The 14,914-nt window shown below is 45.8% G+C and overlaps 1 protein-coding gene across 2 annotated transcripts in view; it reads right to left on the reverse strand.

The window, feature by feature from the left end:
* Nucleotides 1–12,904: 12,904 nt before the first annotated feature.
* The window catches only part of nr2f5 (nuclear receptor subfamily 2, group F, member 5), a gene marked incomplete at both ends in the record, with an annotated part of 15,933 nt that continues 13,923 nt past the window's right edge, over nucleotides 12,905–14,914 (reverse strand). For both annotated transcript variants that reach the window (XM_083679631.1, XM_083679630.1), the window contains one exon: nucleotides 12,905–13,224. In XM_083679631.1, coding sequence (XP_083535757.1) covers nucleotides 12,905–13,224 — 320 coding nt within the window. The remainder of the gene's footprint in view (nucleotides 13,225–14,914) is intronic.

Genomic DNA, 14,914 nt, shown 5'->3' on the forward strand with positions numbered 1-14,914 from the left:
TTGGTGTACTTGTACAAATGGGCCTGCCTCAGGGGGAGGTAGAAATCATTTTAACCCTTTTGTTGGTGTTACTGTATGTTCTATCAAGGCTAAAAGGTTCTTTACTCTTCTATCATGGATAAAAGGTGCTTTACCCTTTCCCTGCAGTGGCCCAAGAGAGGTAATTTCCGTGAGATTTTCAATGATCCTCTAGGGTATGTTTATAAAATGTAATATTTAAAACTGTTTTTAGCTACTGAATGTACTGTAAATTCCATTCAAAGGAACAATGCAACAAAGCATCTTATTTCCAATGATAGAAACAATATTATTCTTATTTTGGAAACACTTAATGTGTAGCGTTTGGGGGTTCTTCCTGGATAGGATATCGGCTACTTTTTGTTCACAGCTAGTAATCCCGAGCGCCGTCCAATGAGGGGAGAGCTTGTCTGGTGAAACCGAAACCAAAACAAAGAGAATGTGCCTATGAAGACCAAATGATTCCAGTTCTGAGCAAATGAATTGTAGAGACTGTAATTGTATTTGTTTGATTTTCAATAGAATGCACATCAAAAAATCCTTTCAATTGTAACTTGCTACTAAACTTTGTTTTGAAGTTTCTCTGAGGACATTTCGGCATGTCATTTCAACAATGCTAATCTAACTGCCATTGAAATCCTGTCCATTGGAGAGGTGCACTGCTAACAGCTAGCCTTTGCTGCTGGAGCAAAGTGGATAACGGAAGAATCTGAGAATCTGACTGGTTTATGAGGACAAATCAACACAAGCTCAAATTAAATCATTTTATGCAACACAGACCTCGGCCAATAGATGTTTTAAAACCACTGGTCTGTAATACTTTTGGCTGCTCCTCGCCTCAACGTTATCTGATGCGCTTCCTCTCCCCTGGTAGAGGGAGGCCTATTTCCTCACCACCAAAATGCCAGTATATTATATACAATAGAAAATGCTTTATTTTCATATTACGTGTATGGTGATGGCTCTTTATGGGCAACACTTCCTCATAGACTAGATGTTAGGCTATAGGGTTATCTGGCTTTCACAGTTTGGAGTATCACAGTCGGGCTGGTTACGGTTCACCATTAGAAATGGTCTTCTTAGTTTGTGTAATAGAGGGTAGCCTATTAAGCTGTGTTTTGGTCATTTCTACAATTCGTAACGAGTCGTAGATATCGCTTCTCGGGTTCCGCTGCACACAAGGGTGCAAAAAAGAAGTGATGCGATACTCAGCACTTTGGTTTGTGTGTCGTCCCAAGCGGTCAAAAACATTCCTTTTCTGGCGGGGATATCCGAAACTGTAATATTCATTTAGGATGTTGTAGCTAATTAACTATGATATATTCATGTCTGATGACACTTCTTTTCACCAAATATTAAATTAGATAGTAGGCGATGGTGGTTATCCGATAAAAAGTGGCCTCATTTGCCCCAGGCAATGCACACACACACACACACACACACACACACACACACACACACACACACACACACACACACACACACACTAGTGATTATTAAGAGTGCCATAAGGGATGGAAAGAGTATTGTCCATTGATCCCCTGTTCCACTGTTCTTTCATAACTCCAGATTAATAGGGGGGGTCCTCTCAGGTCATTGGGTTAAGTCAACCATAGGTCAAGACAATATTTTCTCAAATGCTGTGTGTGTGTGTGTGTGTGTGTGTGTGTGTGTACACAGCCATCTACAGTGGCACTGTCGCCAGCAGCGGTGTCCACAGCCAAGGAGCACACAAACGAAATCCACGGATGCAACATCTTTGACATTCGATAAGCAATAACGTGTGTGTGTGTGTGTGTGTGTCTGTCTGTCTGTCTGACATATTTGACATTCAATAAGCAATAACGTGTGTGTGTGTTTGTGCATTTGTGTGTGTGTGCGTTTGTATGTGCTAGTGTGTATGTACGTATGTGACACACAGATCACATGCTGTTATCCAGGCCAGGAAGCCTGGGGTGTTCTTGTGATGTCACACGCTGAGTGTGAGAAGGTCAGCGTGTGGCCCCTGGGGGGGGGGGGGCAGGAGACCCTGTGTTGTTCTGTCCTCCGTAGTGTACAGAGGGAGGGAGGGAGGTCTTTATTGAGTTTATTTACTGTAGTTTGAAACCTTTTCTGATCATTTTTGGCAGTGGCAGCCTATGTCAGACCAAGAGTGGTTTTGTTGTAAACCTTAAAAAAGAATGAATGAATATTTATTTTGGCCCAAAATGGAATTTTAAAGCAGGTTATAGGCACTGTGTGCTAGAGGACATGCTGTATGACTGCACATGTTTGTCTTAATGTTTTCAACAGCTGGTTTAGACCACTAAATCTAATTTAGACCACATGTCACATCAAGGAAGTGTAAGAAATAAACATCAGCTGAACCTGCAGACGGGGACCCTTGTAGAACCAGAAATGCAGACGGCTTCTTCTGTACTTTACCAAAACAACAACTGGGACTCAGGCCCTCCCGGGGGTTTTGACAGGTGCTGGTATCCTGGGGCAACCTCCGTGGCGACAGCTGCCATGGAGACCTGCCTGTGGACACACAGACAACAGTGTAGACTGACAGGTGGTGGGGAGAGAACCGCGGTCAACATCATAACCTGGGATGGGGTTTCACCTTCAGGGCCCCTGGTAGAGACAGGGACTTCCCTTTGTTGGCATATGGACCTTGTTTACCTATCAGTGCTGTAATAGAATTACAGTGAAGGCTTTCTTTCTCTGTTATCAACCTGCCAACACCGAGCAACGCATGATTATTCAAGCTTTCGTGTAGAGAGATGGTTTTACCAAGGCCATGTGTACACTAAGCTGCTGTAGCATCGTTAGAGGGGAAGTATGTCTAAAAAAACCTGACATGTTTGTTGATGTTTATGTTCTACAGCACAACACATAAGCCTTTACATAAGTCTTTCCATAATTTATGGTGTTGCTTACCATCCAAGCTCTTCAAAGCTCTTCAAGCTTTCAAAGTATGATAACACACAGAGACAGCAAACTCAGGTAATTGCGCCACGCACGCACACACACACACACACACACAGCTAAGCTCACAAATTCATAGTGACACGAGCGCGCGCGCGCGCGCACACACACACACACACACACACACAACCACCCCCACCCCCACCCCCACCCCCACCCCCACCCCCACACACACACACAGCTAAGCTCACAAATTCATAGTGACACGAGCTCGCGCACACACACACACACACACACACACACACAACCACACCCACCCCCACCCCCACCCCCACCCCCACCCCCACCCCCACACACACACACAACCACACCCACACCCACACCCACACACACACACACACACACACACACACACAGTCTCGCTCTCTAATCACACTCGATGAAGCACTCAGAGACACACAGCTGCATTGGCCAGCACCAATTACCACAGCTGTGACCTCACACATCCGTGTCAGTGATTCCCAGAACGGGGACAAAAAGAAAGCCGGTCCCGGAATCCCCAGTTCCCAATTACTTTACACTGAGCTCCCTCGGCAGACAATGCCGCAGGTGAGAAGTTGGACAGGGCCTCTCTTCGAGCTTGGCAGCGGCACAATGGAACACTGTGGCGTTGGCTGGTTCGAACGCATGCCCGTTGAGAAAGATGCACTCCAACAACAAAACTTTGGGGTTTTGCCCATTGCCGTCCAGAGCAAAGATCTTGTCCCCTGTGTTGGTGATTTTTTTGCTTGGCCTGGACACTTTCATACATTTTGGAAGCGGGGTAACTGTTTACATTACATTGCCTCTTATATCTATGGAGTAACTCAGATACTGTATGCCTGTAGTAACCTCTTATCCACATGTTGTTACACAGTAAGTTAATAATTGCTTGGTACATACGAGTTGAGTGGATTGTGTCATACATACAAATGGAAGATGAAACGGTCTATATTCCACTTCTGTGATGTCACAAGCTGCTGAACTCGATTCCTATAAAAAAAACTAAAACACTTACTGACATGCTATGTTGATTCAATGTTGATTCAGTGTTGATTCAATGTTGATTCAATGTTGATTCAACGTTTTTGCGAGAGCACAGTTAGTACACTATAAATGTTAAGTGTGACCCTGAGTGGTAATACAGTGGATGAGAGGTTATCAACACTGTTCTCCATTGATCCAACATATGTGGCAGGGGTCAAAGAGCATAATGGGACATTTGCCCCGGGGCCAATTCCGATGATTCAGTTTCTCGGAATCTATGGAAAACATGTTTCAAATTTTACGGTCCAACAGTCGTTCATCCCTGCAACCATTACCGGACTCCCCACATCCTGTACGCTCAATGCAACATGCATGCGATCTTATGGACCAGATCCATTCACACTGGTTTGAGGGCGCTGGAGTCACTGGTTTGAGGGCCCTGGAGTCACTGGTTTGAGGGCGCTGGAGTCACTGGTTTGAGGGCGCTGGTGTCACTGGTTTGAGGACCCTGGAGTCACTGGTTTGAGGGCACTGGAGTCACTGGTTTGAGGGCCCTGGAGTCACTGGTTTGAGGGCCCTGGAGTCACTGGTTTGAGGGCCCTGGAGTCACTGGTTTGAGGGCCCTGGAGTCACTGGTTTGAGGGCCCTGGAGTCACTGGTTTGAGGGCCCTGGAGTCACTGGTTTGAGGGCCCTGGAGTCACTGGTTTGAGGGCCCTGGAGTCAGTACTAGGGGATGATGAGAAGCAATAGATTGAATGCAATGTGCAATAGAACCTGCTTTAAAAAAAAAACATGGCTTCTTTGAGAGAAACACTCATTGCTGCTTGGAGAAAAAATGATAATCTACTACAGTTTTGGTCAAGAGAAACATCATGGTTTCAAAAGCTGCATGGCAATGTGGTCCCTCAATGAACGTCAGAATCATGCCATCGACAAACTGAAAGCGTCCAATGCCTGACTGATGCTATCCACGTCAATGGGAAATATATCTGATAGCCGCCAGCGAACGCTTCAGTGTCACGACTACCGTGGTTCTCGTGTGCAATTGGGAGTGTCTCGATCAGTTCTAATTCTATAGGAGCCCTTCTGCACACAACACTCGATGGATGCCTCCAGGCCATGTGGAGATTACTTAGTGGGTCAAATGGAGCCTGCAGACATAGCATGCAACGAGGGAGGGAGGAGAGAGGGCGGGAGGGAGGGAGGGAGGGAGGGAGGGAGAGAGAGAGAGAGAGAGAGTGAGTGAGAGTGAGTGAGTGCTGCACTGGTGCAAACACACACGCACGCATGTACACACACACACACACACACACACACACACACACACACACACACTCACACACACACTCACACACACACGGGAGAACATACAAAAAGTGGAAACAGACGGGGCTAAAAATAAACCAACTGAAATATTTAACTTGCTGACCCAGAAACAGCCCTGGCGTAATCATATCTCTGCTCAAACTGAGGAGACTGCAATGGGGGAGGTGGTCTGATATCATTAGGTTGGATGGAAATGGTAATGAAAAGCTAGGAGTGCACGGCTCGCCGCAGGAACACACACTCGAATAGCCTTGCAAGTGAAACAATGACGCGTGCCTCCGTGTCCGTGACATTCTGTACGTACCGTTTGGTTAACCAGAAGAAATCTTGAGGTATGCTGAGGTAAAAAAGAAAAAGAAAAAAGAAAGAGAGTTTGGCTGAGGTCAGGGCACCAATGGAGAAAGTGTAGTTATGAATGAACTTATCGAAATACTACTAATCAATGAACAGATTATGAAGTAGGCCTAATGGAAATGCAATGGCTCAGTGCTCTCACTCTCTCTCTCTCTCTCTCTCATCTCGCCAACAAACACCAATAGGATGAAACCTCGATGACAAGCCTGCTTCATTCTGATCTTCACCAATAAAAGAAACATCAATAAATCTTATTAAAAAAAAAGAAGTAATGACTACCTACCACTCTTAATAAACAAGAACATCTCCTATGAAAACGAATGAAAGAGAGACAAACCAAGTTAGACCAGTCTTGTCAAGGTGGACATGTTGACTGTAACATTATGATTGGCATGGACCTCTGTCCAGTTTCCAGCGAAATGTTCATGTCCATATTCAGCGACGGGATTGGCCTATAACCCCCCCAACTCCGGTACCATTACCATTTCAGAGCCCCCACCGAGCAGCAGGGATGCTGCACAACACCATCAATATTCATGCTCTGTGGTAGAACCAGCTTCGGGATAACTTTCTCCCATATTAATATTGATGCTGTTGCCACATATATAAGAGTTGGGGCCCTCTTTAAGCATTTATAGATGGAGCTGCGGAGGCGCGTTCTCTCAGAGGGAAAGCAATGCCATTTTTGGTTACGTACCTCAATGATGGGGACAGTTTTCATCCGTTCTGAGCAATTTCCGTGGGAGAAGGGTGACTCCGGCGCACCCTTGATGAGATCCGAGAAGAAACGGTCGCGTTGACGCAGATCCAATTCCACTCCAATGCTCGCCGGAGATGATAGTTATGGAAAACTGAGCTTTTCATTTCGAGGGATCCGGGAATGCCAAATGGGGTTTGTTGATTTTGGAATACAGGGTATTGCTTTTGGGACATCCTCCCAAACAGTTGACTGTTTAGCCACACACGGTCACACAGACACAGACGTATCCAAATTCATTACAATATTAGCTTTGGAGATGGATTGCTTTACATATCAAGTGTCAAGTGGACTTAGTCATGAGGAGTTCCAGGCCTGGATTTTATGTTGTGCGTTCTGTGATTAATTGCTTTGTAAAAAAAAATCCTGGTAACACTTTATTTTAGTGAACACATATTAGATACTAATTTGTACTTTATAAGTGTTTGCTTTCTACACAGCCACTCAGGACACACACACCCACACCCACACCCACACCCACACAACAGTGTTATTGGGGGCAAGGTTTGGTTTGGTTTGGTTTGGTTTGGAACACTCTCCCGAACCACATAAAATAATCCAGCACACTCTCAACCATCCCTCAAAACCCATCTTTTTAATCTTTAACTATTTTTTATTGTTGTTTTCACTGACTCAGACTCTTATCTATCTGTTCTTGGTCTCTCCATGAAATGTAGTGTCTTTACTGAGAAAAGCACTATACAAAATAAATGGATTATTATTAGTAGTCATATTATTATTAAGGTTGGCCTTGAAGTAAGGGAGGCTAGCATGAAAGCACAAGGTCGCAGGTTCAATCCCCAAATGTGAACAGGTTGCTTAAATCACATCTAACTGTCCAGCTACTACATGACTAATAACATGAGTAAAGGAAAACACTGAATAAATACCTAATAAAGCTAGTACAACCAGTAAATAACCTAATTAGAAACTTATTAAACACTTATAAAACACAAATTAGTGCCTAATAAGCGTTCCGCATACCAAAGTATTATCAAAAGCCCAATGCAAATACAAACAATGCAATTGGGCTAGTGGACATTTCACAGGATCCTGTAGTTACTGAATAGTTTTTTCTTTATATTTTTTTTGATGTTTATAAGTTTTAGGTGACAGAAAGTGGTCATCCCTTTATAATAGAAATATATGATTCGATAGGTATATTGAATGTACAATGTGTATGTTGTCTTCCATATGGTGAAATAACCATATTGTTAAGTCATGCGCATATATACCTGCCGCCATTTTGTGTAGTTACGTATCTGTCTGTCTTCTCCATGGACACACAACACTAACTAGGTAACACGTATCTGGCTCAACAGCTGCAGCTTCTGCACACCTACTGGGCTGCCTTGCTCTATTGATCCTAGATCATAGAACAGCAACCGTGGGACGGGTGGCATAGAATGAACACGTCCCCTGATAAAAAAACAAATGCTGCTCCGACAAGGTCGCCAATACAGCTGTCCAGTCCCCGTCACGTCCCCCCCCCCCCCCCCCCCCTCTCCTCTTTAGTCCCTGCTAGCTTTTGACGGGGAGCCAGTAAGTGGGACCTCTTAGAGGGACAAAGAGTGACCTCAATTCAATCTGACGTCTCGCCTATCGATCGCCCCCCACCCCACCCCCCGCTACGCTGCTGGCCTGGCCATATCCCCCAGAGATAGACGGATGGACAGCTAGCTTTGCCCTTGTGTGGCTGGCGTTCACGTTTAGAAAACCTACAACCTATGGCCTGTTTATCAAGCAAAGTTGTCCTCCCCCCATCACCCCATCCCTCCATCCCCCACCCTTCCCCCCCCAAATATAAATTGCACATTCTGAATCAGAACCCTCGTCCCTCACCCCCCCCCCCCCCCCCCACCACCACCCTAGCCCCATTTTACAGGTCCGCCTTGTACATATTGCTCATCCATGGAGCCCTTTGCCAAATTGAAAGTGTGTCATAACAGATAGCAGAGGTTGTCTGGGTTAAATGCATGTGACTGGGTCCCCTGTCATCTGCTAGAGAAGTACCCGCATGTTTTAAAGTGGGCGACAAGGAACCGGGGACAATTACTGTCAGGGTCTGGGGTGATGTATCTGTGGGGTTATTGTGTCTGTCATCCCAACCTCTGACAGAGGCTTGATTGGTAAGGGCCCGGAGTAGAGATGGCTTCGATAGTCACAGGAGTTGAGTCACAATGTGTACATCAGGGGAGGCTGGTGGAGGTAGAAAATGAGGGACGGGCTCATTGTAATGCATGTAATGCACGTGTGTGTGTTTGATACCAATCCTCATTCCGTTCCATGCATTACCATGAGCCTGTCCTCCGATTTCTGCCTCTACCAGCCTGGTATACATGTACACTTGAGTGTTAGTGTATAACAATGTAATAAAGCTGTGACAATATGAAGACAAACAATACATTTTTGGTTTGATGTTTGAATTTTCATTTTGCATGTGAACATAAGGTAAACGTGGACTGCAATGTGACCCGTAAAAAAAACAGGTGTGTAAAATGGATGAGCAAAAGTAATTCCGCTCAATGGCCGTTCAAAGCAGCCATGTCAGGATTTGATTTATCTTTACATACAGTGCCTTCGGAAAGTATTCAGACCCCTTCACTTTTTCCACATTTTGTTGTGTTATGGACTCAATTAAAAATGAATTCAATTGAAAGAATTTGCCATCAATCCACACACAATACCCCAGAATGACAAAGTGAAAACAGGTTTTTAGAAATGTCAGTAAATGTATTAAATACTGAAATACCTCATGTACATAAGTATTCAGACCCTTTGCTGTGACACTCTTAAAATTACACACAAACACACACACACACACACACACGCACACACACACACACACACACACACACACACCTTTGGGCCACATGTGTTTTTTATATTCATATGGAGGGAGGTGGGGGGAAAAAGCCTGCCTCCAGAATGGGGGTTGAGGGGTCATGGTGTTTGGCCAGGAGTGACAGCTCTGAAATTAAGGCATAAGTCATTCTCCTGCTCACCACACGCACCACCCTGGGTTGAGGGGAGAGGGACAGGGGAAGGGGGGGTGATGGGGGGGGGCAAGGCTATGGAAAGGTGGGGAGTGTGGAGTTTAAGGCAGTTGGGGGAAGGGAGGTGGGGTGTAAAGGGCACAAGGTTACTGAGTGGGGGAGTTTGTGTTTGTGTGTGTGTGTGTGTGTGTGTGTGTGTGTGTGTGTGTTCGTGTGTGTGTGTGTGTGTGTGTGTGTGTGTGTGTGTGTGTGTGTGTGTGAGGCGGGAGGAGGGAGCATGTCTTGCTATCTCCTCTCACCTTTATCTGTCTGACACTCTAAGTGAAGGGCCAGAGAGCTTGTTTACACCATATAAACATACACACACACACACGCACACACACACACACGCACACGCATACGCACACACACACGCACACGCACACGCACACACACTCACTCAAATGCACTTTGAACTGAGGGGTCAAAGACCATGTGTGCACTTTCTCTCTCTCTCTCTCTCTCTCTCACACACGCAAATGCACCTTGAACTGAGGGGTCAAAGACCATGTGAGCTCTCTCTCTCTCTCTCTCTCTCTCTCTCTCTCTCACTCACACACACACACACACACACACACACACACAAACCATGGCGTGAGGCGGGTTTGTTTACACTCTATCAACCAGCCTAGCAGCAGGGGTGTATCAACATTTGGGCTGCACCCCACCGTGAGAGCTGGGGAATTCCCCTCCTTGTTTATCCTCCTTGATTGATCCAGAGTATTGATTGGTTCCATGCCCCCGTAGCCTATCATATCATCCAGTCACCCCTGAGAGACAGAGCTCTGGCTGAGAGACTGTCTACTCATGCTCAATGGACAACAGGACACACACATGAAAAATACCCATAACTTCAACCCTCTTTCATAAGTTCAACTCAAGTAAGTGACTGTCCGCTTATGGTCCTGTTTTTGCTGTACATATCAAGACGGTGTTCTATGGTCAAAGTATCAAGGTCAGATGTGACACTGGCTAGTTATAGTTAGCATGTGCATAGTGAACGTTCAGTTGACATTTCACAAAGATACTCTTGTTTAAGTGAGAAATGTAAAAAGAAAAAAAGAACAATAATCGTATACTAGAATATGAAAACACTACATGTCAAAATCGATATATCGTTTTATGTCCTGCAAGATGATGAGTTCAAGGAGAAGGTGATCCTGCCAGGTAGCCTAATGCTCGCGATGCTATAGACACAAGTTTTAGGATGCTAAACATTTTTTCTCTTCTTCTTTTTCTCTTTTTTTCTCGATTTAGTCACCCTAATATTGACCACCCTTCAAGGGTAAACACTCCAATAACCTTTGAACGTTGATGATAGAGACATGCGGTTTGGACCGTTTGTTTTTTGAAAGAATTATCGCAACGATGAACTGCGAAAATTGCATTTTCGATTGGACACCCTACTACGCTGTGACACCCTACTACGCTGTGACACCCTACTACGCTGTGACACCCTACTACGCTGTGACACCCTACTACGCTGTGACACCCTACTACGCTGTGGCTTACGGTGAGCGTAGATCTTACAGTGCAGACAGGGATGACACGATAGCAACACAAGACAGACATATTACTGTGAACAACAGATTTTTATTTCAATTAATGAATCCATATTTCCAAACAAAAATAGAGAAAAAAAACATACTCTCATAGAAATATTCTGTGAACTAATTTCTCAACAGACAGTCCTGCTCTCCAAGGTCCCAAATGGCTTGCGAAATCCCAATCCTTGTTGCTGATACCACAGTGCCAAGTTCAAACGTGAAACTGTAAGTCAAAACAATCAAAGTTGCCTTATAAGTCATAGATGGTAACAAAAACACTTAATAACATCTAAGCTACATCACAGTTGATGCCCTCCTCGTTCGGGGGACTATTGTAACTTTAAACGAGGTCTTGAAGTTTAGTGATACGTTTACCTAGTATCCTGCTTGATAGCACTTTACTGTAATTGAGGTGGCCTACCCTACATGACATAGTGTTATATAGAGCACATAATGCCTGTTATAACAGGTAACAGTAGATTATGGCACAGTCATAAAATAGATGCTCAGTGACAAATCTTGTTCTAAGGCAAGTACAGTTAATTTTCAAATGCTTCTTGATTCAAACACTTATAATGCTTCATAACAACCGCCAACAATCATAGAGATACATTGGACTGACATAACTGGTTCTGGCATGTGTCATGTCTTTCCTATGACAGTATTATGTCGGTGTTACGAGGGGCCGCTTGAATGTTATTCTGCTCTGAAACAGTAACAGAGGAACAACGTTGCTCAAAGACCACCACTATGTGTTAGTGGCCCTGCAGTTACTGTGTTGATACTTCAAAATGGGGACTGAGAGAATCGAGCAGTGCTGTGTTTTGGCGGGAGTGGTACTGAACAAGTGTGGGTTCTGGCTAGTTTCACAAGTGCCTATTCTTTTTACAACTTCCCACTCCCTCTGAGACCTAAATACCAAAAAAAATAAAAAAAATAGTCCAATTAATAGACAAACCGAAAAAGGTAATTGTTTTGTCACCAACACTAACACAAAGATATTCCAAACAATGAATATGCACGTTCTGCTTTGGCACAGGCTGTTGTGTTTTGCCCTTGGTGAGGCGTGTTCGTCTGTTTGTCTTCCTGCTATTGGCTTGCCTGCCTGTCTGTCTGTCTGTCCCCCCACCCTTGAACCTGAGCTATTCCCATCATCTCCCTTTTCACTGTGGACATCTATGGGTCAATGACATACATATGGACACAATCATGAGTTTTCTCTCATTATAAACAGTGCTAATACACACACAATAAACATGTCTTCTGAAAAGTCCAAGGAAATTTTGGCATTTGTTGTTTTTAATGGCTTCTGGTTTGTCTTTTTTTTTTTTTTCAAATACAAATCGGTTCATAAACCCTTATGACTGGCTCTGTCGGTCAGGCAGTTCTATCGGCAAAGCCCATGCTCTATAATCGTCATACTGCGGATATTCATGGACGCATCTCCATTGAACGCAAGAACAGTATCAACGATAGAGCGACTGCATCGTGATTGGCCGCCACCGTTTCCAAGTCCAAGACAGACAAAGTTGTCTTCAATGACGTGAGTCCAACAGACCTGCCAGCGAACGGCACAAATACCCGGTTCACCAGCCGGCCCATTTTGTGTCACATCTCAAACGTGGCCAAGCGGGACCAACGTGGGACGCTGGACCATAACTGGCCACCAAGTCTCTCTATAGGCCGTGGTCCCCTGGAGAAGAGGCGTGTGATTGGCTGGATGGGTGAATGGGGGTGGGCGGGGGAACGTGAGGTGTGGTCGGCTGGTCCAGTCTGGGTTTTTGGGCGGAATGTTCAGTGGCTGATGGATGAGGACGATCAAGAGAAGTTGAACAGACGGGGGAAGGGGATGGGGGATGGAAGGGACGTAGGATGGGGTCGTGGTCAGAAGAACGGAGGTCTGCTTCCAAAGGGACTCGTCCGGGACTCCTCAGGGCCCGTTCTCGTTGTAGTGGAGGGAGATGGGCCGGTCCCTCTGGACGGTGGGCATGTAGGGCCAGTTGTAGCTGGAGCCGGACAGCAGCATGTCGCGCAGGAGGGTCTCGATGGGCGTCTTGCCCACCAGGCGCACGAAGAAGAGCTGCTCAATGACCGGCGAGGAGACGATACGCAGCGAGGGCAGGCGGAGGAGGAGGCGGCCGAAGCGGTTGGGCTGGCTGGGGTACTGGTTCCTCACGTACTCCTCCAGGGCGCACTGGGACTTCTCCTGGATGCTCTCCACGTGGGCCACGTCCGACAGGCCCATGGCATCTGAGGGAGGAAGGGAGGGGGAGAGAGAGGGAGGGAGGGAGGGAGAGAGAGAGGAGGGGGAGAACAGATTAGTTGAATGTCTACAGTGCAAACTCCTGTTTATGAGCTGCAAAGATATCTGTGTCGTCTGGACCAGGAAGAGAGGGAGGAAGAGAACGCTGAGAAGGGATGGGTAATAAGTTCGCCCTGTATCCTATATCTGCGCCTTCTCCACTATCATATGACATGGGATTTCGGTCCAAAAAAACCGAATTGATGTTTGAAGAAGTTATAGAGAAAAAAGGGGAAATGGGATGGACGAGTGGGCGTGAGGCTACACTGTCGAAATTTACATTTACATTTACATTTTTGACATTTAGCAGAACATTTAGCTTTTTTTATCCAAAGCGACTTACAACAAGTCCATTTGTCTAAAGTAAGTGAATCGTCTATCTACATCAGTCATCATAAGAAAAAGAAGTCTATGCTAGGACCAGGGACCATTGGCAGTCACAGTGCTAGAAGAAGGAAGGATTACTTCGTTACGAAATCCGAGTGGAAACTCTGGTGCTGAAACCTCGGTGCGGTTGGTGGTTGGTGGTGGCGTGCTCTATGCAGTCACTATGCATTTGCAAAGGGTGTATTGTAAAGTTTCCCCAGAAACTTTGAATTTCACAGTGTTGTCATAATGTCATAATTTCGCACCAGGGACTGGTGTGAGGGGACGTGTGAGGGGGGGGGGGGGGGGGAACAGGACCCAAAACTGCACCAGGGCAGATCAGAAAAGATGTGTTCAAATTTCAAATTTCATAATTTCATGGGGTGAGACAGGGGAAAGGGGGGGGGGTTGTTGGAGAAGTGCCCATTGTAATTCCTGTGTACACCTGTCATAATGTGAACTGGAACACACCTTTTCTGATCTGCCCTGGTGCAGTTTTGGGTCCTGTCACCCCCTCCCCCCCCCCCCCCCCCCCCCCCCTCACACCTTCCATCACACCAGTCCCTGGTGTTAGTCTGGCATGACTGGGAGAGTATGTTATCTTGTCTGTGATACTTTTCACACTGTCCATGCACTCTACTCACACTGCGGGCGGGGGGGGTGGCGGGTGTTTGGGGTGTGTTTGTGTGTGCGTATGCGTGTGTGTGTGTGTGTGTGTGTGTGTGTGTGTGTGGAGCAGGGGTGGTGAGGGGGGTTGTTGGGGAGGTCAGAGAAGTGTGAACTCTAAACAAAGGCAGATCTACTGAACTGCAGCACGCTGTATTGTATAGTCAGTTCAGTCGTGCTCTTCCTCTGGGCCTGTCCTCTGAATGAACCTGGTATGGAGGCGTGGCGTGTACAGCAACGGTCATTTCCCCCGAGCGCTTTACCAAAGCCGCTTTAGAGAAAGCCGGTTCACTCCTCCGCCATCTTGGCGATGCCTCTTTATGCATTTATTTTCGATAGAGGGAACAAACAATGTTTTGTTTCTTTTAGACAGGTCGCCTCAGGGGCAGACAGACACCAAAATTATACGGATTAGCAACTTTTCTTTCCATTTTTTTCCCGTGTCACTGAAGTGTCATTTTATCCTAAAAAGCTGTTGTGGTAGCTTAACTACACACTTTATTTGGCTCTGTCCTCATCTTCCTAGCCTTCCGCTGTAGTCTCTCCACACGTGTTGCTAGGTGAAACAGCACAAGGAAGCCGCGATCTTAGCACAACACAATCCTA

The sequence above is a fragment of the Argentina silus genome (assembly GCF_951799395.1).
Source record: "Argentina silus genome assembly, chromosome: 10".
NCBI lineage: Eukaryota > Metazoa > Chordata > Actinopteri > Argentiniformes > Argentinidae > Argentina > Argentina silus.